General features: G+C 37.6%; 1 protein-coding gene across 2 annotated transcripts in view; it reads right to left on the bottom strand.

The window, feature by feature from the left end:
* The window catches only part of ZDHHC13 (zinc finger DHHC-type palmitoyltransferase 13), a 47,620-nt gene that overhangs the window by 17,774 nt on the left and 3,901 nt on the right, over window positions 1-25,945 (bottom strand). The window contains exons 2-10 of one of the 2 annotated variants that reach the window (XM_057317405.1): window positions 16,234-16,379; window positions 13,497-13,619; window positions 11,787-11,864; window positions 10,283-10,427; window positions 8,605-8,669; window positions 7,053-7,215; window positions 6,687-6,812; window positions 3,352-3,485; window positions 123-222 (exon numbers count right to left, since the gene is read on the bottom strand). In XM_057317405.1, coding sequence (XP_057173388.1) covers window positions 123-222; window positions 3,352-3,485; window positions 6,687-6,812; window positions 7,053-7,215; window positions 8,605-8,669; window positions 10,283-10,427; window positions 11,787-11,864; window positions 13,497-13,619; window positions 16,234-16,379 — 1,080 coding nt within the window. The remainder of the gene's footprint in view (window positions 1-122; window positions 223-3,351; window positions 3,486-6,686; window positions 6,813-7,052; window positions 7,216-8,604; window positions 8,670-10,282; window positions 10,428-11,786; window positions 11,865-13,496; window positions 13,620-16,233; window positions 16,380-25,945) is intronic. The other variant, XM_057317406.1, reaches the window with a different exon arrangement.

Below are 25,945 nucleotides of genomic sequence, written 5' to 3'. Positions count from 1 at the left end.
ATGAATACAAATAGGAGTTGCATTTCCTGGATCTCTTGTAATATCTAAATTTCTAACGCTGGCATTACTACTGTTTAAACGCAAAATGAGATGCACGTTTAAATTTCAGCTTGAAGGATATGAGGAAAGAACACGATGAACCAAGTCACAAATATCCAAAAAATGGAACTTAGCAGGAAGACCGTTGGTAAGTATACGAGGCTCCTATACCCGACCAAGAACCTAAAAGAAAAAAGGATAAACAAATGGTATTAATGAAAACAAGTACGGTCCATATTAGTTTTAGTTCTAAATCCCCTTAAATAATAACAGTAATAATAACAATCCCCTTAAGTAATGACAGCAGCAATGGCTTTCAGTACCGAGTGCTTCCTGTGTGCCACTTTGCACATGGTAACCGAGAGTTCATCACCACCTCGCCCCATATTACACGAGAAAAGTAAAGCACTCAGAGATACACGTTCAGTTCTTATAACTAACTTCTATGTTATTTCATTCCCCATAACTTTCTATTTGCAATGAATCTTTATTTCTGTTGAGACGTAGCACGTGTGTATTTCTCTTTTTGGCATACCATATTTTCAAATATTCCAAAATGCAAAAATTGTAAATACTTGGGAGATTCACCTTCACATTTAACATGCTTCCTTCTGGAGGCTAGCAGCATATTTTTAAAAACAAAACAGATGCACACAACCTTAAGCAGTTTCATCCCACAACCAGCTCAAGAAGCAGACAGGCGAAGTAAAAAGATCTATAAAGGCTCAAAGTGGCACTAGTCGTCAGAACGCGAACCCTCTCGCTTGGATAACAAGCAAAGTGGAAGGCTACATATCACTTACTCAAATGTTACTATTGGAGTTTCGAGAGGAAAAAAAATCTGTCTTTCATGTTAAATACTCAATATAGGAAACTCATGCATGAATAGAGTTTACCTGGATCTGTTTTAAAATTTATACCAGGAAAAAACCATGGTTGATGGGTAGGAAAAGGATTTTTTAAAAGCTATCAAGATCATAAGCATAATTAGGATAAAATATTTCAGAAAAACTAAAGATCCCAAACTTCAGGCACAAAAAAATGCTGCCAGAGCAGGCGAAATGGAGCCCAGGTAACCTCCACAGCATGACCTGTCTGAGATTTTGCAGCACAAATGTGTCTGACCTAATTAAGTAGTGCAGTGAACTACCTAATTTGTAAGCGTCTGCTACCAGGACCTGTCTACTTCTAACACGCATCACACAGCAGCCTGGATCAATAAGCAACTGCCCCTGGAGCCTAAATAACAGAAGTTTGCAGCTGCCTAGCTCCATGAAACTGGTCTCTACAGAAGGGTATGAGAGAAGTAAAAGCAGTATGGATAAGGCTGCCATATGCATTTGTCTCCCATTTGAATTGTGTCCATATGCCAAGCCTACCACATGAAGCCCTTGACTCCCTGTCGGCAAAAACAAAAGTTTCGTATAATTTTTGTATAATGTTGGTTTCTACTAAAACAAACATAATCTCAAATGCTCCTATCCTAGGTGAGTAGATACTGCCAGCCCTTGTTTTCTCTCTGAAAAAGCAAAAACAAAAACCCCGAAGTGATGATTGAGATTCCTGATGATTTGGCTTAAAATTTCTTTGGCAACTGAGTCAATCTAATTAGTGGAAAATGAATAAATATGTCTAAGTTACAATTTTCCTGAATAGCAATTTTAGGCATTTTGTTATTTTTGGGAAATGTAAGTTTTTGCTTTACATTTATATTCCAATTCATTTCCAACCAACTGTCCTACTCTTGAGTGACCAAGTAAGATTCCTCTAATACTTTTTTTTTCTTCTTATGATTCAAGCAGCTCAATGCTTATTCCAGAAAATGCTGGCAAGCAAAAAAAGGGCATAGGAATACTCAGTGTCACACCCTGAAGAGAGCAAAACTGTATTTCCTTCTAGGTCCTTTTCTATGGATCATTACATTTTTCTTTCATTCAATAAATGAAAATATTGAATAGGAGAAACAAGTTTCCTGCTTATATGGGCCTTAACACCCAAGGAAATGGTGATTAAGTGCTCTGAAGGAAATCAAACAGGATGATGCAGAGAGTTAGGGACAGCCTAAGGAGGTAACACTGGACCTGAGGCCTGAATGGTTAGGTCTCCTGCCATACAATAACATGGTATTGGAACACTTCAGACAAAGACATAAGCAAGAGCCAAGGCCCTGGGGTGGGGAGCATGAGCTCAATGTGTTCTAGAAACAGAAAGAAGGTAGAAGAACAGAGAAGGGAAGAGAGGAAAGAGATGAAATCAGAGGGGAGATCAAATCACATGACACCTCACAGGCAAGGAATTTGGATTTTATTTTGAAGACACAGAAAAAGAACCGGAGGGCTTTAAGCAGGGAGAAAAGACAGAAATTGGTTTATTTGCGTTTTTAAAAGACCGCACTGATTGCTAAGTGGAGATGAACTACAAAGGGGTAAGAGCTGAAGTCAGGAGACCAGTTAGGAACCCCGGTCTAGGGTGCCAGCTGTGGAGATGGGAGAGAGCAGAATGACCGGACAAAGAGCAGGAAGGACTTGGTGATGAGGTGGGTGTGGGAAGGGAAGAATCAAAGATGAAAGTAATCCAAGGATGACACTCATTATTCACACAGGGAACTGGATGCCATTTTACTGAAAGAGGGAAGCGAGAAGAGATCGGGGTGTGATATGATTAGTGAGTACTGTGTGTCAGCCATGGTTCTAACCTCCGTATATGCATTAACCATGAAACAGGCATTGTCACAGTTATTATCCGCATTTTATAGATGAACAAAGTGAGGCACAGAGAGGTAAAGCCACTTGTTCAAGGTCAGACTGCTGTGTGGTAAAGCCGGACTTGAACCCAGGCAACCTGACTCTTAACCATGACTCTCTATAATCATGTATAATATTTTCCTAAAAACAGAACCATACCACAGCTATTTTACAATTTCCTACAATTTAATTAGGTTGTTTCAACTATAAAGCACTAACAGCAAAAATAATGAGCTTAAAATGAGTTTAGATTAAGGAAAAAACAAAATTTCTGAAAAATGGGCACAAATGCTTCAAGATGCAACACAGTTACAAAAATCTTCTCATTAATTTACCAAAATCAACAATTCAAAAAGTGAGCTAATTCAAATTACTGGGTTGACCAATTTGCTTTTAGCTAAATCATATGCTACCAAAGCCCTTCCCTCCCTCCACTCCTGAAGAAGTTTCTATGTGGTAAGTAACATTCATAGCTCAATAAAAACCTATGATTCCAGCTAATCAACAACAGAAATAAGCAATCAAATGGAAATGCAATTACCAGCCTTGCAAAGACTAATATACACACCTTGGAAGCAAAGATGTCAGAAAAAACAATGTTAATAGAAGACATCCTTTTAAAAGCCAAGAATCTGAATTGAAGTCCAGTATGTATCCAACAGCCCACATGGTAATCACAGAAAGCATCAGCAGCAGGAAGAGCTATTAAGAGATTGAGAATTTTAGAACCTTATCGATTTTACGTCCTAAGTTTCTAACAATGATTACTACGACAAAAGAACTACTTCCTAAATATATAACAATTAATACAACAGCAGAATACAGTTTTTTCTTTGAAATTGCTGATTGATAAATTTGAAGTCTGAGAAATCACAAATCTTGGAAACAAACTTTTAAAAGCCTTAGATTTTATAAAATATTGCTTAAACATGTTTCCTTTTGCTTTCTTCCCCTCCAAGGAATGGTGGTCTTTTAGAAAAGGGATAATGAGAGCTGACATTTTTAAAAATAATTACTTTCAAACAGTAACATAAGGCAAAACAAAGGAATCACACAAAAATCAATACACCCAAGACTCTATGAGGAGAGTATAGTAGTTCCAGCCTGGACACCAGATGGTGCCATCCCCTAATAAAGAAGGTCAGAGGGGACAAGTCTGCAGAAAAGATGACAGTTTAGGGCATGTGGAATTTCAGATGCCTATGAGCATCTAGGAGATACCCAAGAAGCAGCCAGAAAAAGCAGGTCTACCACCCAGGAGAAAATTCTGTACTCTTCACTAGATAGGCTGGAAAGCCATGAATGAGCAACATCCCAAAGACTGTGTTCAGGTGGAAAGGGGCAGAATCTCGGCCAACACAAACATTTAAGGGGAAAAAAGCTAAGTCGTCAAAGGTAACCAAGAAAGAGTGACCGGTGTGACCAGAAAGGCAGGATGAGAACCAAGAGAAAGGTCCCAGTGGAGCCAGAGAAGAGAGTTTCAAGAACGGAGTAGTTCTCAGTTGTCAAATGTCACATGGAGGCCAAAGACTGAAATAAATCCTCAGGATGCTAATCATTCAGGTTTACTCTGGCAAAATTAAGAATGAAGTGTCTATGAACCAACAGTGTGACTGTCTGCACTGACACCGGGCACCACACTGCTGCAATGCAGTCCCTTAACTGCAATATACGTGACCTCGGAAGCCAGCAGGGCTTTTGTAACAGCAAAGGGAGAAAATACATTCTGCCCTATTTTCTTCGATTTTTACGTCTTTAAGTATTCTGAGGATGAATACTTTCAAATGCTATCAAATCTTTAAAATCCTAAATCTAATTTGCATGGCAATATAAAATTAGCAAGTTTAGATTTTTAAAGGTAGTATACTTAGAATCTACAAGCAACATAATCTCAGGACAGAATATGAATTAAATGTGGATGTCAAATTTTAACCCCAGACATTAACACTCATAGATGAGCCATAGTATGTATTCACTCAATAAATATCCCAGTGCATTCTGTATGCTGGGCACTGTTCTAGGTACTGGGGACACATCGTGATTTAAGGTCTTTCTCTCATGGAGCTTAAATTCTAGCAGAAGATGACAGATAAATGTACTAAGTGACTTAATAGTGTATAAATAGCTGGATCACACAGAGCCTTATAAGTCACTGTAAGGACTCTGGCTTTTATTCTGGGACAAAGAGGGAGATATCATAGGATGAATGAGCAGATGAATGACAGGACCTGCCCTACATTTCAAAAGATTCATCTGGCTGCTCTGTTGAGAATGGACTAGAGGTGAGTGGGGGCAAGGAGATGTCAGACAATGCAGTAATCTGCATGAAAGATAATGGTGGCTGGACCAAAATGTCATTGCTGGAACAGTGAGAAGGGGTCAGACTCTGGATATATACTGAGGGCAGAATTAGCATGTATGTTTTCCTAATGGACAGGATGCATGGTGTGACAGAGAAAAGGCAAAAATGGCTGGGAAGCCGGAGTTGCCACCTATTGAGAAGGGAAAGGCAGTGGATGGAATAGTTGGGGAGGAGTGGGGCAAAGATCAGGAATTCAGATTTGGATGTTATGCTGGAGATGCCTATCAGACACTGAACTGGGTAAGTCAAGTAGGTAATTGGATGTATGAGTCTGGAAAGATCTGAACTAGAGATAACTTTAGAAGCTGTCTACATATACATGGCATTTAAAGCCATGGAAGTGCACTGGGGTGCCTGGGTGGCTCAGTTGGTTAGGGTTTACCTCTGGCTCACGTCATGATCCCGGGGTCCTGGGACTGAGTCCCACATCGGGCTCCCTGCTCAGTGGGGAGTTTGCTTCTCCCTCTCCCTTGGCCCCTCCCCCTATTCATGCTCTTTCTCTCCCTCTCTCAAATATATAAATAAAACCTTTTTAAAAAAAGAATAAAGCCATGGAAATATATGAAATCACCAAGGGAATGAATGGATTAAAAAAGAGGTCCAAGAACAAAATCCTGGAGCACCCTACCAATATGGGGTAGGAGACAAGCAGAGAAACTGGCATAGGATACCGAGGAATGACAGTTACTTCCTCCTCTCTCCCTCCATACATCTAAATGCAAAATAGGTGCAGCATTTGTGATGACCCTCTGCATAGAAACCTGGTGTCTATGAATTTAGAATTGTTCTGAGGATATAATTACTAATCATTATTAGATAAGATGATGCCACCTGTCATATTTGAAAACATTAAAAATAGCAGAATCAACCCAATACCTCATTTTAACAATTTGAATTATATTCACTAATATGACTTAGATTTTTGGGGCTATTTACAAGAACAAGCTGAACTTCCTAACTTTCTCTGTCAATTCACTTTTAAGTTTAGGAGAACATCACTCAGAAGAATTGCCAAGTTAAAGGGTAAACTTGGGGTACATCCCTTGAAATTCCAGATGTTTTAATTTTGTGAAGAGCCATCACATGCTTCAAGTCGGCAACACTTATTTTTAAAGTCTAACTCCTCCATGGTGAATGTCCCTATTTTCCTCTTGAAAAAAATTTCAGTAAAAACAAGTTAAGAAAATCTATAAATTTCCTCGCAACAAGGTATTTTTCCTTTTGCTTTTTAAAGAATCCAAACCAGCTGTTTTCAAATCATTCATTAAATAAACGTGCAAGTATGCTATGACATTCACAGGATAACATGTAGCTTTAGAGCCATCTAGCTGAGGACCAATAGTAAATTGCTAATGAAAGTGGCAAATTTCCAACTCAAGGACTATGGGATGCGTGGGAAAGATGCAATTAGCAGATGTAATGCAGCACTAAGCCAATTTCCTGGTTTCACCCTGGTTTCCTCCCTGATTTGCTTTAAAAAACAAACACAAATGAATAAAACAGTTCTTATGGCCCACAGAACAGGACCCATATGCAAATACCTCACATTTCTGCAGCCACCTCCAAAGTCTGAACTTCTTGTTGGCTCTCATTTTGGCTTCTGTTTTTAGCATGTGAATAATGAGGCGATTTTTGTTTTGTAGAGCCATATCAAGAGGTGTTTCACCCTTAAAAGAGAGGGAGAGAGAGAGAAAATTCAATTGTATTTTCTAAAGAGTGTGGGTGCTAAACATTTTATAAGAAATCAGCAGAATCACAGACTCTTTCATTCTGAGTAGCCAGCTACTGTGGATGGTTATTTATCTTGTGGTTAGCTGAAAATATATGTATAGCTTATGTTTATGTTGATATACTAATTTTCTAACTGAAGACATAATAAACTAAGGGAGATAAATACCTGGTCATACCTTAACATTTCGGATATCCAGGCTAGAACCAGCTTCCAAAAGTTTATCGACTGCATTAACATTTCCTGCTGCAACTGCCCAGTGGAGTGGAGTGTTTTGGTGTATTTTATCAACCACATTGAGAGAAGGATTAAACTTTAAAAGAAATCCAGTTGGTTCTGGCCTGTCTCAAAACAAAATACCCAGGAGTATTAGAGAGATGAATGATTTCAAGGGTAAATGCAAAATAATGAATCTAAGGTATAAACTGACCAATCAGTTAAGTATTCTGAAAACCAAGAAACTTCTTCGTGCAGAGTTCTGCTCCAGGGGCTAATAGGAGAGACGCACCCTCAAAAAAGACATCTCTTAAGGGACGGTCTGCTATACAGATAATATAATCTCAACGTCAATACAGTGGAATAACTGCTCTTGTTTTCTAAACTTCTACTTTCACTTGTTGTTCTATTGGTTAACATTTTTTTTTATTGTGAATTTAACTTTGGCCAATGCTATGTTATTCACTTAATTAAAAACTGAATGTACAACATTATTTTTGAGGAGATAAACCAAAAGCTGACTTTCCATGTTCCCTTTAACCAATTATTAAATAAAGCAGGTATAAATAATGTCCAAAAGTACTTATTTATCTTAGAAACCTATGAACTAGAAGCCGGAATTCAGTATTTTTACTTTTCCATCAATACCTTCCCTTCCTTCATGACTACTCAAGAGATTCTTTTAAAAAAGCAGTATTCTGCTTATTCTATCAACATCTTTAAACACTATTATCTGACTTCAGAGTTATCAGCAAAAAAGATGAAATGCTTTTTAACAAAATTCAACCCCCAGCCCCAACCCTCCAGGAACAAAAAAGAAATGGCATCACAACTAACTCAGTTCCTAGGAGAGAGGTCTTAAGTAAAAGCAGAATGAGAAATTAAGTATAACAATGGAAACAAATTCATAAAAGTAAAACTGTAGCAAGTATTTGGACAGAAAGAATACCAGAAGTTGGACTGTATGGTGGTCATTAATCACATATGTTCACATAGAAAAACTTTAAAATGTAAATACTTGATATAAACATATCAACGGACTATATTCAAAGATCAGTTACAATTAATATTTTCAGAGCCATCAACAATGTCAGAGAACCTCAAAATGTACTGTTTTCTGAAGATTTTACCATCTAGATTTCAAATTATGAGAACGTTTAAACTTGTAGCCATTTTTTAAAAAACGCAAACTGAGAAATGTAAGTCACATTAATAAGTATACGCTATGGAATCTCCACCTGTTCGGAAAGGAAACTTTTTTCTTATTTGTAGCTTTCAAACTTTTCCCCAAAGCTATCAGGAAAAAGAAAATTTATTTCAGTGGTGCCTTTCTAACCACAACTACATTAAAGTTCCGATCAGTCACAGGGTAGAAAATCTTACTTTCTTCTTCAGAAGGTAGTATCATCTCAACATAGACTAAGAAACTTAAAACTATATACACAGAAATTAGAAGCAAGAATCAAAATAAGACAATTCAGTCTTATTCAGTCAATTCAGTTAAATGTACTTACCCAAGTACTTTGTGAGCTGATAACATGAGAGGTGTCTGCCCATTTAAATCTGTCATATTCACACTCTGTTCAAAAAGAGGAGTCAATCAGACTTACTGTAAACACAGTCAAAATTCTCTCTTCTCTAATGGAAGTAGCTCTCTAATACACTCAACATTACCACTGTGTCTACAAGAAGGGTTCAAATATCATTTGAACAAAACAATGTTCTGCTTCACATCCACAGGGTAAAAATCCATTGATCTCTACAAAATATTCTTTTTTTTTTTAAGATTTTATTTATTTATTCGACAGAGATAGAGACAGCCAGTGAGAGAGGGAACAAAGCAGGGGAAGTGGGAGAGGAAGAAGCAGGCTCATAGCGGAGGAGTCTGATGTGGGGCTCGATCCCATAACGCCGGGATCACGCCCTGAGCCGAAGACAGACGCTTAACCGCTGTGCCACCCAGGTGCCCCTCTACAAAATATTCTTAACGGGAAAATCTGAATATATGGTTTCAAGTGTATGATGTGAATGGAAGAGAGCTAAGGGAAGGGGGAGAATACTGATAATCGCCATCAAATATAAGAGATGACAGAGACCTCAGGAGTCATCTAGTTTACACCTTAACTGACACAATATTTCGAACTATCGTGTCTTACACAACGGCATCGAGTCTTTATGTAAACACACTTCAAGCAATAGTGACACGGCCATCTTTTCTGAGGCAACTCACCGTATTTTTGGACTTCCGTTTCAAAGAGTAAAACGTGAAAAATTCTTTCCTATTTTCTAGAATATAGAAGGAAAAAAAGGAAACCCTATCTCCACGAGGATATGCTCCTTTTAATAAAAGGGGCCCAGGTTTGAGGCACACAATAATGATTCCATCCAAATCAAAGAAAGAGTTTCAGTTACCGAAGAGGCTTTTGGGCCTTGAAGGAATACAACTCAGGAAAGAGCCCACAGAGAAGCAGACAGGGCTCCTCCTCATATGTCTTCCCAAAATGAGACCCAAGAGGTTATAATTATTCTACTTCAGTTGGCTAAGTCTGAGAGAAAGCGCTTATTTAAAAAGAACACAATCATTCCAAGAGCATTTGTGCAAACATGTTTCCACGCCTGTTACAGGCGAGTCTGCTGATATATAAACTACTTCGCTACCAGAAAGCACATCCCAGACAAGTACAGCTGACACTGAAACTCCCACCGCCGATACCCTATAATTTAACCTGTGCCATAAATGGATGCCTCTTAAGGCAAGTCATTTTTCATGGAATTACTTTAGAGAACAATAAGAAGTACACATTCAAATTGGTCTCCCATTTGGACTCAAATAATGAAAGCAAATGATGGGTTAATTTAGTGATCTGACTACCATTTGTACATTCAACCAGAAGAAAAATACAGGCTTTTGAAGTCGCGTTTTTGAGAAACTCTGCAAATTACTGGGATCATAAGGAAAACTATTATAGGCTTACAAGTTTCAAAAATATCTATTATATGCTACTGTGCTAAATGACCTACCCTTTTTGCTCCGATGAAGCTAGAAAAGCAGCATTCAATAGCTAGACTTACTGAGGCTAATATTTGAGTATTTGGATATCTATAACTTCTACTTTAAAAATGAGGACAGACTATTACTAATCATCCTCCCAATCTCTTCAGATTCAATATAAGATTGGTTTCAAAACATACCTGTCCTTTTGAGATGAGATATGCTATAATGGGCATGTGCTGAAATAATACTGCCAGGTGGATGCTGCTGAAGCCCTCCCCGTCAATGAGAGTAGGGTCTGCTCCATACTGTAGTAGTAATATGACCATAGGCAAATGTCCTTGTCTGTAAATAGACGATAAAACTTATACTGTTTTCTGTAGCATGGAGAAAAAATTTCAGGGAGAAACTGATATCCCTAAGACATTGAGAGATTTGGGTTCAATATAATGAGTATTCCCTAACAGACTTTTAAAACATTGGAGATTCTCTAATTATATTTCACTTTAATGCTCCAAACTCAGAGCTATCTGGAAAGTCCTTCTTGAGTGCTGCTAATACACTTAATAACCCCCCAATCTACTATAAACCTTATGCTGCTACCACATACAATAACATTTTACATGACTAATGCCCAAAATGAAAACTTTAAAACCACTTAGACTTCACTGTTGCTATTTTAAAAACAAGGAATAATCATGAGCCAGATACACTGAAGTACAACATTCACAGACTACACATATACGGTGATAATATTATTTATTCTTAGGAACTACATACTTTTACACTTGAATATGGCTCCTTTTCCATGTAAAGCAGTGTACCTGGCTAGCTTAAAAGGGATGGGTTAACCTAGATTCTTCAAAATCCTTGGCTATGGAAAAAAGATTCCACTCCTTTTCTTAAATCAACAATTACTCATTTTAGTTTTGGGTTCATGCCAACCCCACCAACCAGAGACTGGGATTAAGATAACAGATGAAGAAATTGTTAAATATAAAGACAGGCACATATTAACTTCAGCTTCAAATAGCCAGTATATGCCAGAGAAAAGAACTGAGTGAGATGGGTATTAAGGAGGGCACTTGTTATGATGAGTACCTGGGGTTTTATGTAAGAGATGAACCACGAATTCTACTCCTGAAACCAATATTGCACTGTACATTTACTAACTAAAATTTAAATAAAAATTTGGAAAAAAAGGACTGAGTTTACAGTTCTATGAACTATCACTTTATCCATGTGATCAGATATAAAAGATACTTATTTTGATCAAAAGAAAGTATAATACACATATTTGAGTTTTAGCATCACAATGGAACCCTAAATTAAACACAAAAAAACACTGTCTCTAGAAACTCTTTAAAACTATAATTTTTTTTTTTTTAAATGAAGGGGGAAAAAAAGGGAAAGAAAGCCTTTCGAATGGTCTGTAACAGCAGTTTCCAATGTGGTAGTTACTAGCCACATGTGGCTATTTAAATTTAAATTAGTTAAAATTAAATAAAATTAAAAATTCATTTCCTTCGTTGCATTTGCCACGTTTCACACGTGGCTAGTGGCCACCACATTGGATAGCACAAAACAGAACACTTCCATCATCACAGAAAATTCTGTAAATAAGTGCTGGTCTACAAGATTCAGAAAATGAACTTAAGTCACTTTGACTCTAAATAGCAATTTCAGTGTTCAAGAAATCTTTACCTGATGGCCCAGTGAAGAGGAGTAGAATTTAAATCTCCACCCAACTGATCTACTACAGCACCTTTTGAAATATAAAACCTATTAAAAGCAGACATAAATGAAAATAAGATTTAAAACTTAAAATTCATGCTGAGAAAGAAAACATTAATTCTTCTTAGTAATAAATACATGAAAACAGAAATTATAATAACCCTCTCTAAAAGCACTCAGACCTACAGAAGTCTGAGATTCACACAACAGCATCAAACAGATCCCTGGTGAAATATTCTCAGCATATCAGTAATTACTCCTGCTGTCAGGAGCATTCCATTATAACTGACTTGCCAAACGCACGATAACTACTTTCCACATACTCTAAGTACCCAGCACTCTTAAAATGGTTTATATTCAAAACATTTAGGATCACACAGGCATTCTACTTAACCTGCAAGAAGAAAGGTGGAATTACGTCACTTTTAACAGTTTAGAATTAGAATTGCTAGGTGGGATTGAATTCTAAAAGTAAGTGGTAAAAAATCAATTCAAAATCTTTTCAGAAAAGTATTTGGCATTCTATTTCGGGGTCACAGGTGTGATACAGTGTATCAAGTATACCTATAAGGTAGAGAGACATTTTCTTCTGTGGTTTATAGGAATTAGTCTCACTATTTTAAAGTTGTGCTTCATATATCATATTATACAAATAATATTCTAGTTTATTTCCACAGAAAAATACTGTGAGTATAAAGTCTGTTTATTTCAGTATATTTTAAACATTAGCACATTTTTATTTTCTTAAACTCCAGGGTTTTTAAATATTATATAATACAAAATATATACACATTCACATGCACACATATATTTTACATGCTAAGGTATAAAGAAACAAACCAAAAAAACCCTGGGTGGGCGGCACTGCTTTATGAAGGGGAAATACTTCACACAATACATATAGACTAAAAAGTGTATTCCGTATGTAGTTTAAAAAACGCTTAAATCATTCCCCTACCAATCCATTCCTACTGGGATTATTACAAAGTAAAATATTTCAATGTTTCTTCTAAACTAGATGAAACTTTCTGTTCTAGTTTGAGACAGTTTATGTTACGCTTTTCCTTTTCAAAAAATGATCGGGGTGGGGCACCTGGTGGCTTAGTCAGTTGACCACCCAACTCTTGATTTTGGCTCAGGTTGTGATCTCAGGGTCATGAGACTGAGCCCCGCGCATCAGGCTCTGCACTCAGTGTGGAGTCTGCTTGAGACTCTTTCCCCCTCTGCCCCTCTCCCTCCCTCTAAAATAAATAAATCTTAAAAAAAAAAAAAAAAAAAGTTCAGGGTGCCTGGCTGGTTCAGTCAATAGAGCATGCAACTCTTGATCTTGGGGTTGTGACTTCAAGCCCCACACCGGGCCTAGAGCTCACGTGAAAAGAAAAACAAACAAACAAAAATGTTCAATTTCATTGCCTGAACTTTATCTTTACAATGGGTCTCCAGGGCTTTATCTTTAATTTTTCTTTTTAGGCCAGTGAGAGTCCTGGAATAGATGATCACTAAGGTTCTTTTCAACACTATGATAACCAATGTGTGCGGCACAGAGTTTCAGGTATTCATTCACGATAAAAGATGACAGATGGTACAACATTCATACTTGTACTTGAAGAAAAAGACAAATAAGGAGAGATCCAGAATAACAAATACGCACTTAATTAATACACATATATCCCATCTTACCTAACAAGATCCAGCCTGTTGTTAATAGCAGCCCAATGAAGAAGCGACACATTTTCTTTGTCTGGTTGCCTGACATCATATCCTGCTTCTACCAACTCTTTACAACGTTCAAAAATCCCATATCTGAAATAAGAATTTTTTTGAAAAAAAGCATAATTGATACCATTAAAATAATTTCAGATACCAAAATTTCTTCCTTTTACCATGTCTTTATCCAATCTGTCTTTCAGCTGACACAGAACTACAGTAATTAACAAAAATACACACAGAGGCATACTGCTAAGCCAAACAACAAAAGTAAACCTTATTTACTAACTCATCGGATCAACCCACTTGGAGTTGAACGTGATTTTCTTAACTTCAACATTCACAATTCCCCTACCTTCAATAAATTTCATTTTATCCTCTACTATATGCCGGAAATGCATAGTGCTGATCCCTGAGCGCAATCCTATCCCTTAATAAGGGAGACAGACTAAGAGCAAACTTGGAATGGGATAATTCAACAATACAACGTGGACATGGTATAGTTACAGCAAAGAAAGGAGAGATTAGCCCTTTCTGAAGGAGATGAAGCATGATATACGTGAGCTGTTTTACAGGTTAAAGGAAGGGTATTTGAGGCCAAGGACGTAGCATGGACAAAAAATCAGAGATGTGAAACTCCATGATGTTCAGAGAAATCTAAGCAAGTTAACACGGCAGAAACATAAAGCATAAAAAAAAAGAAATGGCAAGAGAAGGCTAGAAGAGATAGGCAAAGACTGTATGGGCCTTCTAGGCCATGCTATGCAGTTTAGACTTGTTAGCTCAAAGGGAAGCCACTGAAGGTTTTAAAGAAGAAAGCACACACACTTTGAGTTTTAAGAAAGATCACAGTAGTGGTGGTATGGAAGCTAATTAGAAGAAGGTGACTCTTGTATAGAAATACAGGTGAGAGGCAACGAGAACCTAAACTAAGAGATGGAAAAGGAGGGATGGACTTGAGGAATATTTAAGAGGGTGACTTAACTGACTATCAGAATGAGAAATGTCTCTTTTCAATGCTAGAGTAATTTTTAAAATCATTCATTAGCTTTATTTCTTTCTAACAGCAACTATTAAGTACCCAACAGGCCATTTAGCACTTTCTTTGAGACTTATTTCTATTTAGAGGGACCCGAAAGTTTCAATAGGTCCTCAAGGGTCAATGTCACATTTTAGATTAAATAATTTCTGCCTTACGAAAACGTGTGCTTCCTTACCAAAACGTGTGCTTCTCAGTCTGACTTTATGGCACTTTTTAAAAGACAGAGATACCTGTTAGACAATGCTAAGTGAAAATAGTAATAAGTGAGGGAACTGTTGATGATGATACGTATATTCACATTCTCCAAGTTTTAAATGTTAACTTTAACATTTTACTGAAAAAGAAATACTCCCTTTATGTGAGAAATATAAGAGTACACACTAATAAGGATTTTAGTGATTTAGAGAATGTACATATCCTAGTTCTCTTCTGCCCTTTCCAAACACTACCTAATGATATTCCCACAACCACTGAAGAAGGTCCAAGACCTGAAGGAAATTTTAGGAAAGACATAAAATGTGAGTTTTTTACTGAGATTCCCTGTGAATGTAGCCTAACTTCTTACATTTATCATAACAGAGGCTTTACTGGCAGCAGAGAAACATTTAAATGCTTCTATGCTAATTAAAGCAAACATTTACCTTAAGAACACTCTTACTTTCATATAAAAATAAGAATATAAATAATATCAAATAATATTCACCTCAAGTAGCAGTTCCAAGGGCCTCTAGAGTTCATATAAATTAGTAATCAGAATACTCAAATAATCGTTAATTATTTTTTAACATAAATAACACATTAGTCTTTGTTAAGACTTAACAGGCTAATTAATCACAAAACATCTTTGCTTTTGACAGAAATTATATCAAGTTAGTGTGGTAACAATTAGTTCCTTACATGTTGATTAGAAGCTCTGATGGGCAGATTTGTATTTGATTATTAAGAAAATGTAGTAGTCAATTAATGAAGTCTGATAGACAAAATATTTCAAAACATGTTCAGTGGCAAGAGGTGGGGTGGATGTTAATGAACAGTGAGATCCGCGAGGGTGAAAATGTTAGAAATGATTTAATGCAAATACCCACATATGGAGATCTTAAGGGGAAACTTTCAAAACATACTTTCATTTTCAGTGCAAGCAAATAACTTGCTCGATGTTTCAAGTGGTCAGAAAACCTATTTTACTTTACTGACGTTCTTCCAGTGCATCCAGCACAATAGGTACATAGAAAGTACTCAATAAATAATTGTTTAAAATATCCATAAATGTGTGAGCTGATATTTTTCCATCCCATTGACCTAGTAGTACATTTTTAAAAACTCAGATTTGTGTTTCAAACTCATAGTTTTAGTATCATTTATAATCATTCATTCACTCAACAAAGAATTATTCAGCACCTGATACAAGACAAAAACTATGCAAAAGCACTGGGATGACAAGGATGAAAACTACATGCATTTGCTAAGAAGCTGCTCGTGACTTAATGGGCGACACTGGTAATCAACAGCTAATAAAGTGCACTGCATTTAGTGCTCTGATATTGGTAGGACAAACATGCTAGCTAAAGCATAAAGTGAGGAAGGTATGCACTGGGGTGCCGTGAAACGCACAAATGTTAGTATAATTCAACAGAACCCAGGATAAAATGAAACACTGGGGAGACTTACTGAGTAGCTTTTACAATGTCACAGTTACTAGAGTCCTCTATAAGAGGAAGAGCTTCTCTCGCTTTGGCAAGTTCTTTGCTTTCAGATGCACAGAGTCCATGTCGACCAACTCCTGGAAGGTGGGGGCCATGGCTGTGATTCCTGCACTGAAGAATAAGAGTAATTTGACAAAGCATAGTAGGAAAATTAATGTCGCCATTTAATTACATAATGAAGCATCTGCTACTGTCAACGGTATCTATATCATCAAATTAGAATTTCTTTCAGTCTTACAGGTATATCCTAGGGAAGATTTTCATCTTAATTCTATTCACTAAGATGAGATGCTTATTACGAGAAAATTTCAAATTATATATTTTGTCATAAAACAAAGGTCATCTGCAAAGGCACAAATGGACCTTATTACATGTAGCAGGTGGAGGGTTATAGCTACTGACACAGTAGGAAGGTCGCCAAGCCTCTGCTTTGGGGAGTTGTGGCAGACACACCCTAAGGATACCCCTAACCTTCCAATAAATCAAGTTTTTGACTATGTGTAACTGGAGTCTCAGGAAAGGAGGAGGAAATGTTTTTAAATATTTGACTGGGGTGCCTGGGTGTCTCAGTCAGTTAAGCGTCCAACTCTTGATTTGCACTCGGGTCATGATCTCAGGGTCATGAGATCAAGCCCCACATTGGGCTCCGTGCTGAGCATGGAACCTCTCCCTCTGCCCCTCCCACCCCTGGCTCACGCGTGCAAGCTTCCTCTAATATATTTGGACCAAATAATAGCCAAAATCTTCCAAATTTGGTGAAAATTATAAACCCACAGCTCCTAAGAAACTCAACAAACTCAAGAAGGATAAACCTCAAAACGTACATGAGGGCACGTTATAATCAAATCCCTAAAAGCCAACGTTAAAGAGATAATCTTAAGAGCAGCCTAACGAAAAAGACAAATTATGTTCAAAAAAGCAAAGATAAGAATGAATTAAGACTTCTTATCAGTAAGTGCAAGCCAGAATACAAAACACAGTTTTAAAGAGCTGACAGAACTGCAAACCTGAAACCTCAGCAAAACTATTCTTCAAAAATGGGGGTGAAATACACACTTTTTCAGACAAACAAAAGATGAGAAAATTACAAACAAACTTATACTAAAAGAAATGATAAAAGAAGTTCTTCAGGCTTAAATGAAAATAATCCAGCTGGAAATCTAAAACAATACAAAGGAACAGAGTACCAGACCACACGAGTAAATATGTATAATTACGTGGGTAAACATAACAGACTTTTTCTCATTTTTTAATTTCTTAATGATAGTAGAGAAATGGAAGTATACTTGCAAGTATACTTGTAAAAGATGCTATAATAGTTACAAGAGATACTATAATAGTATTTGCAGGTAGGCAGTGATAAAGTGTATAATGTCAACCCAAGGGCAACCTCTAAATAAAAAGGTATAAGTAATAAGCCAAGAGCAGAGACAAACGAAATATGCTAAAGACACCCAATTAATATTTTTTAAAAAGAAAAGAAAAGGGGCGCCTGGGTGGCTCAGTCAGTTAAGCCTCTGCCTTTGGCTCAGGTCATGATCCCAGGGTCCTGGGAGGGAGCCCCACATTGGGCCCCCTGCTCAGTGGGAGTCTGCTTCTCCCTCTCCCCCCGCCCTCCTTATTTGTGCTCTCTATCAAATAAATACATAAAATCTTTTTTAAACACAAAAATAAAATAAAAAGGCAAGAAAAGTAGGAAACAAGAATAAAGAACAGAGAAGAAAAAGAAAAACATACAAAGTGATATATTTTCACCTAACCACCATATTGATAATCACATTAAATGCAAATGGTCAAAAAAAAAAAAAAAAGAGATTGTTAGATTGGATTTTAAAAAACAAAACAAAAATACTACAACTATATGTTGCCTACAAGGAAGCTGCTTTAAATATAAAAGCATACATAGGGGCGCCTGGGTGGCTCAGTTGGTTAAGCGTCTGCCTTCGGCTCAAGTCATGATCCCAGGGTCCTGGGATGCAGCCCTGCATAGGGCTCCTTGCTCAGCGGGGAGCCTGCTTCTCCCTCTCCCTCTACCTGCCACTCCCCCTGCTTGTGCTCTCTCTGTCAAATAAATAAATTAAATTAAATTAAATTAAATAAAAAAAAGAATCTAGAGAAAGAGAGGCACGTGGGTGGGTCAGTTGGTTAAGCATCAGACTCTTGGTTTTGGCTCAGGTCATGATCTCAGGGTCGTAATATCAAGCCCCACGTCAGGCTCCATGCTCAGTGCAGAGTCCGCTGGAGATACTCTCTCCCTCTCTCCCTCCCCCTCTGCATCCCCACCCCTGCTTGTGCGTGTGCTCACACACACTCTCTCTCTCTCTGAAAATAAATAAGTCTTTAAAAAAAAAAAGGCTCTAGAGAAAGAAAATTAAAATCAACGTAGACAGAATGAAGAAAGCAGTAAATATAGAAGAAATACACGAAATATAAGAAAAACAATGTAGAAAATCACTGAAACCAAAAACTTGTTCTTTGTAAAGAATAAGTCAATAAAATTGATAAACCTCTAGTTAAACTGATCAAGAAAGAGGTCGATGACAAATAGCAAGTTTAAAAAGAGGCTATCACTACAAGAGCCTATGAAAATTAAAAGGGTAATAAGGCACTACTGTGAATATCTTTATGTCAATAAATTCAACCTAGAGGGAATGAATGCACAAATACCTCAGAACACACAAGTTATCAAAACCAGCTTAAAAAGAAATGAATAGCACTCTAGCTATTAAAGAAATTGAATTCATAATTTTAAAACTTCCCATTAAAAAAACAAAACAAAATAACCCCAAGCCCATATAACCTTTAACTGCCGAACTCTATAAAATACTTAAGGAAGAACGGATCCCAACTCCTTCAGAAATTACTGGAAATGCTTCTCCGCTCATTTTAGGAGGCAGCATTATCCTGATACTAAAATCAACAGACATTACAAGTAAAAAAACAAAACAAAAAAGTAACTATAGATTCAATATCCTTCATAAACATAGATACAGATATCCTTAAACAAAATATTAACAAAGTGTATCCAGTAATATGAAAAAAGAATAATATATATTATGACCAAGCTTAAACACTTTAAATCAAGGGACTCCCCATATTAACAAAATAAAGGGAGAAAAAAACATACACTCATTTCAGTAGAATAAAGCAGCTGACAAAATTCAACACGCAAGCATTATAAAAACTCTTGGATAAAGATTCTTGACACACCAGAGAAAGAAGGAACTTCTTCAACCTGATAAAGAGGTACACTGTAAGAAATCTACAGCTACCACACACTTCGTGGCAAAAGACTGCATGCTTTAACTCTAAAGACTGAAAACAAGGCAAGGATGCTCACTATCGCCACATTTTTTTTTTCTAAGTAGGCTCTATGCCCAACGTGGGGGTCAAACCCACAGCCCTGAGATCAAGGGTCCCATATTCCACGGACCAAGCCAGCCAGGAACCCAACTTCTAATCAACACAGCACTGAAGTTCTCTAGACAGAATAACAGAGTAAGGAATAGAAGTAAAATGCACATGGATTAGAAAAGAAGCAAGTCCATCTTTATTTGTAGACAACATGATCACATATAGAAGATCTAAGGAATCTTTGATAAAATTTACAATAGCATCAAAAATATAAAATATAAAATACTGGGGCACCTGGGTGTCTCAGTCTGTTAAGCATCCAACTCTTGATTTCGGCTTAGGTCAGGATCTCAGGGTTTTGAGATGGAGCCCTTTGTAAGGCTCCACACTCAGCAGGGAGTCTGCTTGGGATTCTCACTCTCCCTCTCCCTCTGACCCTCCCCCTACTCATGCACATGCAGGCACACTCGTGCTCTCTCTCAAATAAATAAAATCCTTAAAAAAAAACAAACAAAAAAAAGAATAAAATACCACATCCAGCATTTTTAGTTCAAGGGGGAAGTTCACATCAAATATCTAGCACACCATTCCTAGAAATTGAAACTGGCTAATTAATTCATTTCCTCTTGTTCTTTACCATGAAGTTGTTACCCAGCCTTCACCCACCTTATTCATCAGACCTGTCACTCTGAACAGCTTTTCACTGTTTACAAACAGACAGAACAAAAACAAAAACACCATCCTCAAAGGATACATTAGCGATAGAAAAGCTGAAGATATTTGATATCATGTGCCTAAGTCAATTCCCCAGGAGTTCGAAAAAAGGTTTAAGAAATGATAGTTTTACTGAAAGAAGTCTATAACCCCTCAATGGTTTACTGAAGGGGCAAATGCTTTTTCTTTTTTTAAGTTAACTTACAATAAAATTGACTTTTTGATATGTAGTTCTATGAATTTGAATACATTGCGTATAGAGTTGTGTAAGGACCACCAAAAGCAAGATACGGGACAGCTCCAACACCTCAAGAAACTGCGCTGGGATACTGCTTTGTGGCACACCCTCCCCCTACCTCAACTGCTGGCAATCACTGATGTGTTCTTCATCACGAGTTTAATCTTTCCCAGAATGTCATATAATGAAATTATACAGCATATAATCTTCTAAGACTGGCTTCTTCCATTTAACATAATGCTTTCTGAGACTCATTCAAGTGGTTCTGTGTTTCTAATAGCTCTTTCCTGCTGTATAGTATTCCATTGTATGAATACATCACAGTTTATCCATTCAAACAACCCAGGTAAGTTGTTTCCGGCTTTTGGCGATTTTTTTTTTTTAATTTTTTTTTTTTTTTTAAAGATTTTATTTATTTGAGAGAGAGAGAGACAGCCAGCGAGAGAGGGAGCACAAGCAGGGGGAGTGGGAGAGGAAGAAGCAGGCCCACAGCGGAGGAGCCTGATGTGGGGCTCGATCCCATAACGCCGGGATCACGCCCTGAGCCGAAGGCAGACGCTCAATGACTGAGCCACCCAGGCGCCCCGGCTTTTGGCGATTTTAAGTAGAGCTGCTATAAACATTCATGTACAAAGCTTTTGTATGAACGTATGTTTTTGCTTCTCTAAGAGTGAGATTGCTTGGCCATCTGTTGAGTATATGTTGAATCTATAAGAAATCGCCAAACTATTTTCCAGACTGGCTGTACCACTTTGCATTGCCACTAGCAACATATGACAGTTCCAACTGCTCTCCATGCTCACTGGCATCTGGTATGGTCAGTACATAGACAGGTAGCAGTATATCATCATGGTCTTAATTTGCATATCCCTAAGAGCTGAAGTTGAGTATCTTTTCACGTGCTTATTTGTCATCTGTGTATCTTCTCTGGTGAGCTGTCTTTTACCCATTTTTTAATCGGGCTGATTTCTTCTTATTGTTAAGTTTTGAGAGTTCTTAACATTATACGTTCCAAGCACAAGTCCTTTGTGTCTAGATTTGCAAATATTTTCTCCCAGGCTATAGTTTATCTGCCCATTTCTTAAAAGTGTCTTTCATGTGGCAAAAATTTTTAATTTTGATGAAGTCCAATTTATCAATTTTTTCTTTTATGTATCATGCTTTTGGTGTCACTTCTAAGAACAGCTGTCTTGGCACCACAACTCCTCTGTTCAAAGAGGAAGTTCTCCTTCCACAGAGTTTCAGGCACCTGTGCTGCCAGGAGACCTCCTTGTTCCTTGAACTTGAACTAGAGGGTTCTCCTGGAGCGCTCTGTCTGCACTGATGCTCACCTCCATAGTTCAAGTTCAGGCATGCCGGGGAACAGGGAGGGGGACCCAGTGGGGGGAAAAATGTAAATTAGCTCCTGGTTCAGTGGTTTCTTGAATTCTGGTCTTTCCCCCCAATCTCCCTGCTACAATTTACTTTCCAAAATCCTTAAATAGCTGCTACTTACATTCTGCTCAGTGTCTTCAGTGGGATAGGCAGGGTGGTGTATGACTTACTCCATCTTACTCAGAACTAGAACCACAAATGCTCTTTTGAATAGGTAAATTCTGCTTTATCTGGAGAATTCGACCTCCCTACTTGACACTCTTTACACACAAGCACACTCACACACAGCTAAAAATAAACATATAGGTAGTTAGATTAAAACATAAATAAGAACATTACTTTAGGATTCTTTTCATCATATCACAGCAATTATAATTATGTCCAATTGGAAGAAGACGAGCTGTCGAGGAAGAGTTGAACTGCACTCAGAATTACTACAATTTAGAGTCATTCCCCCCACATCTTGTGACAATTCAACTTTTTTTTTTAATTATTAAATTTCTAGCTTGAGGGTCAAGGACAACCTATTTTTTAATAAAGATCTGGGTAGTCTTAAATCGGAGTGTCAGTAAATAGCAGATGTAGTTAAAACTGACAGAGTGATCAGTCTACTTTTTACATCAGCATTAATTTTTTTAATTATAAAGTAATTCACATCCACTTTAAAGATCTAGCAGTATGAAAGCGAACAAAGGGTAAGCAAATCTGGACTATTTTCCGTCTAATCTTGCAGCAACAAAGATACTATTATTAGGAGTTTGGTGTATCCTACCTCACTGTGTGTATAGTTGACCCTTGAACAACATGGGTTTGAATTACACGGGCCCTCGCACACACAGATGTTTGCTGATAAATACAATATAGTACTGAAATGTATTTTCTCTTCCTTAGGATTTTCTTAACATTTTCTTTTCTCTAACTTACTTTATTGTAAGAATACAGAATATATATAACATACAAAATATATGTTCATCAACTGTTCACATTATCAGTAAGGCTTCTGGTCAAAAGCAGGCTATTAGCAGTTGAGTTTTTAGGGAACAAAAGTTACACATGGATTTTTTCACTGCGTAGGGGGTCAGTGCCTCTACACCTGGTGCTGTTCAGAGATGCAGGCTGATTTCAGCCTTCATTCTATAAAGAATGCTACAATGAACACCCTGTCCGTTCTACAGCACTGATTGCCCGAAGGAGGACTGCTGGGTCAGAAAATATATAAACATAAATAGATACTGAGCTACTTTCCCCATTTCACACACCGAACAGCAAGGATGTAAATGTTCTTTCAACTACCTTCCCCATTTCACACACCAAACAGCAAGGATGTAAACATTCTTTTTTCTCTGTAACCAAACATTCTCAATCACGTTACAGTCTTGCCAATCCAATGGCTGAAAAATGGCATCTCGGTTTTCATCTGCAGGCCCCTAGCTGCTAATGAATCTGAGCATACTTTTTGTGTTTACTGGCTCTCGTATTTTTCTTTCGTGGACTCCTTTTACATAGTCTACTGGTTTTCTAGTTGGATGGTATATCTTTTCCCATTTGTTATGTTAGGAAGATTAACCCTTTGTTTATACACAGATTTTTTCATCACAGAAAATTGACGCATTCCACAGATACCAATTTGCTGCTTCTCATAATGCCTTAAAGCATTAAGGACATCAGCTTCATTTTTCATGTTGAAAGTTGAAGATTACGTCTTTCAATGTAAAGAATATCCACAATTAAGAGCGTTTGTTTTTTCAGCAATTAACTATTGTGTATTTACGGCATACAAAGTGTTATGCTAGAGGCAGGAAAGTCATGGGTGTCTATCCGCCAGGAGTCTGAGTCTAAAAGAACCTAACAGAGACAAACAGAATAAAATGATAATGGAAGGCAATATGTGGTTAAGTGGCAGAAATGGGTGGTAAAGACTAAAGAACAGGAGGTACCTTCTGTTCACATCATCATTTTTTGCCAAAATCCAAATCAGAGTAAAACCTAAAAAATGATTATATAAACTCAAAGCCTGTTTTGGACGTCAGTGGCCTCGAAAGCCAGGCAAGGCCACTCAAGGCCATATATGCAGTGACCCACTGGGTAATGGGAGAACAACTTAAAGCTTCTACTATAATGATTTTTATGTTTTTCTAAAGAAAGGGAACATCGGGAAAATTTACAAATCCGGTTCTTTAAGCTTTACCAATTTTAGCACTGCCAGCCTCCTTTGATTGTATGTCAAGCAAGTCACTCCTAACGGTCTGTTTACAAGGTGACCTGGGGGCAGAGTCAAGTTCTACCACCCAAAGGGCTTGACAGGGGGACCTTCAGCATACTGCAGTATACAGGAGGGTAAGTTAATTTTCAAGTGAAATTCTCTAATTTTAACTAAGTTACACCTCCCAAAATAAGCAAGTGGCTTAAACTGATTCCTACAAAGAAGTCGTAAAATGGAACAATAATAATAAGTCCAAGCAAACAAGAAAATGGCAAAGCTGACAATTCTATGCATAGCAGCTTCAGTATCACTTGAAGTAAAAACAAAGACAATCTAATGTGATCTAACAAAAAGCCAGCCTCCCTCCAAAAAAAAAAATTAAAATTATCAAAAAGGCTAATTTGAAACAGGTTTCTATTTATTATCTTTAACTCAAAACCTTACCACAAGTATATATTGAGCTATCGGTCAATGAATATAATTTAGAAACATATTGCCAAATCTTACAATAACATGCCCTGTGATGACACAAATTCGGCAAGTGGCTCCTGTCCTCAGGCCCCATGTACCTCAAACAGACGGAAGCTGACCTTTCTCAGTCCCAGCCGACCACATGACACAAAATCAGCGTGTAAGTTAGAGTGAGCAACTGCCAACAAGTGATGACAAACTGCAGTCAGTACCTGGGTGATTGGGGCTGTGTCAGGAGCCAAGCTCCCGGGCAGCTTGTAGCGCAGGCTTCGTTTAGCATTCTGTTAATCTCACAATACACGATGTGTTACAAAAATGAAAATTTGGGATCCCACTTTTCACATTGTGGTAGGGTTTTACTCTAGGGGTGCAAGCTCAAAACTGTTCCTGATAGGAATGCGTGATCAAAACAGCTTAGAGACCACAGCTCTAAGCTATCTCCTTTGCTCTAGATAGCACACCCTCCCGAAATTTTACAAGACCTATAGGTGAGAAAAGGAATGGCCCGCTTTGGGAAGGTCAACTGGAGACAAGTCACATAAAGATGTTTAAGGAAAACAACCATGCGTTCCCATCGCCAAGACTGAAGCAAAGTTTACGTCAAGATGCTAAATCCTTCTTAGAAATCAATCTCCAGTTACAAAAAAAAAAAAAAATTTTTTTTTTTTTTTAAGTATTCTCTAGTTTCATTTTTACATGTTGAAATGCAAATCCCTTGAGAACAAGGCCAAAGTCTCAGATTTCATGCTGGCTGAAGGATGGCGGATAATCATCTACCCTATTTTTGGCTTCAGTTTTTACATTTGTAAAATGGAAGAGCAGGTCAATATAACTGTAAAGTTCCTTCCACATTAAAGCTGTATGGGTCGAAGAGGAGCTGTTACAACAGTCATTATTAAAATGTGCACTGACAAAGACTTCACATAAACAAACACCCTTCATGGAGGTAGAAGCTCAATGTTAAGGTAACAGAAGAGAGGGGCACCTGGGTGGCTCAGTCAGTTAAGCCTCTGACTTCAGCTCAGGTCATGATCTCAGGGTCCTGGGATCGAGCCCCATACCAGGCTCCATACTCAGTAGGGAGGGGAAGCCAACTCTGCTTCCCCTCTCTCTCTTTCTCTGTCCCGCTCCCCACTCATCTCCTTGTCTCTGACTCTCTCAAGGGAATAAATAAAATCTTAAAAAAAAAAAAAAAGTATCAGAAGAGACTAAGCAAATTCTCAAATTCTCATGATGCCAGCAAACTCATTAAGAGTTTTCACCAACCATTCATTCAGAGAAATGTAAAGAACACCTGCTATATGCCAATCACAATACAACCCA

The sequence above is a fragment of the Ursus arctos genome, unplaced genomic scaffold, assembly GCF_023065955.2.
Source record: "Ursus arctos isolate Adak ecotype North America unplaced genomic scaffold, UrsArc2.0 scaffold_23, whole genome shotgun sequence".
In the NCBI taxonomy this organism is placed as follows: Eukaryota; Metazoa; Chordata; class Mammalia; order Carnivora; family Ursidae; genus Ursus; species Ursus arctos.
This window is presented reverse-complemented; position numbering and strand designations above follow the sequence as displayed.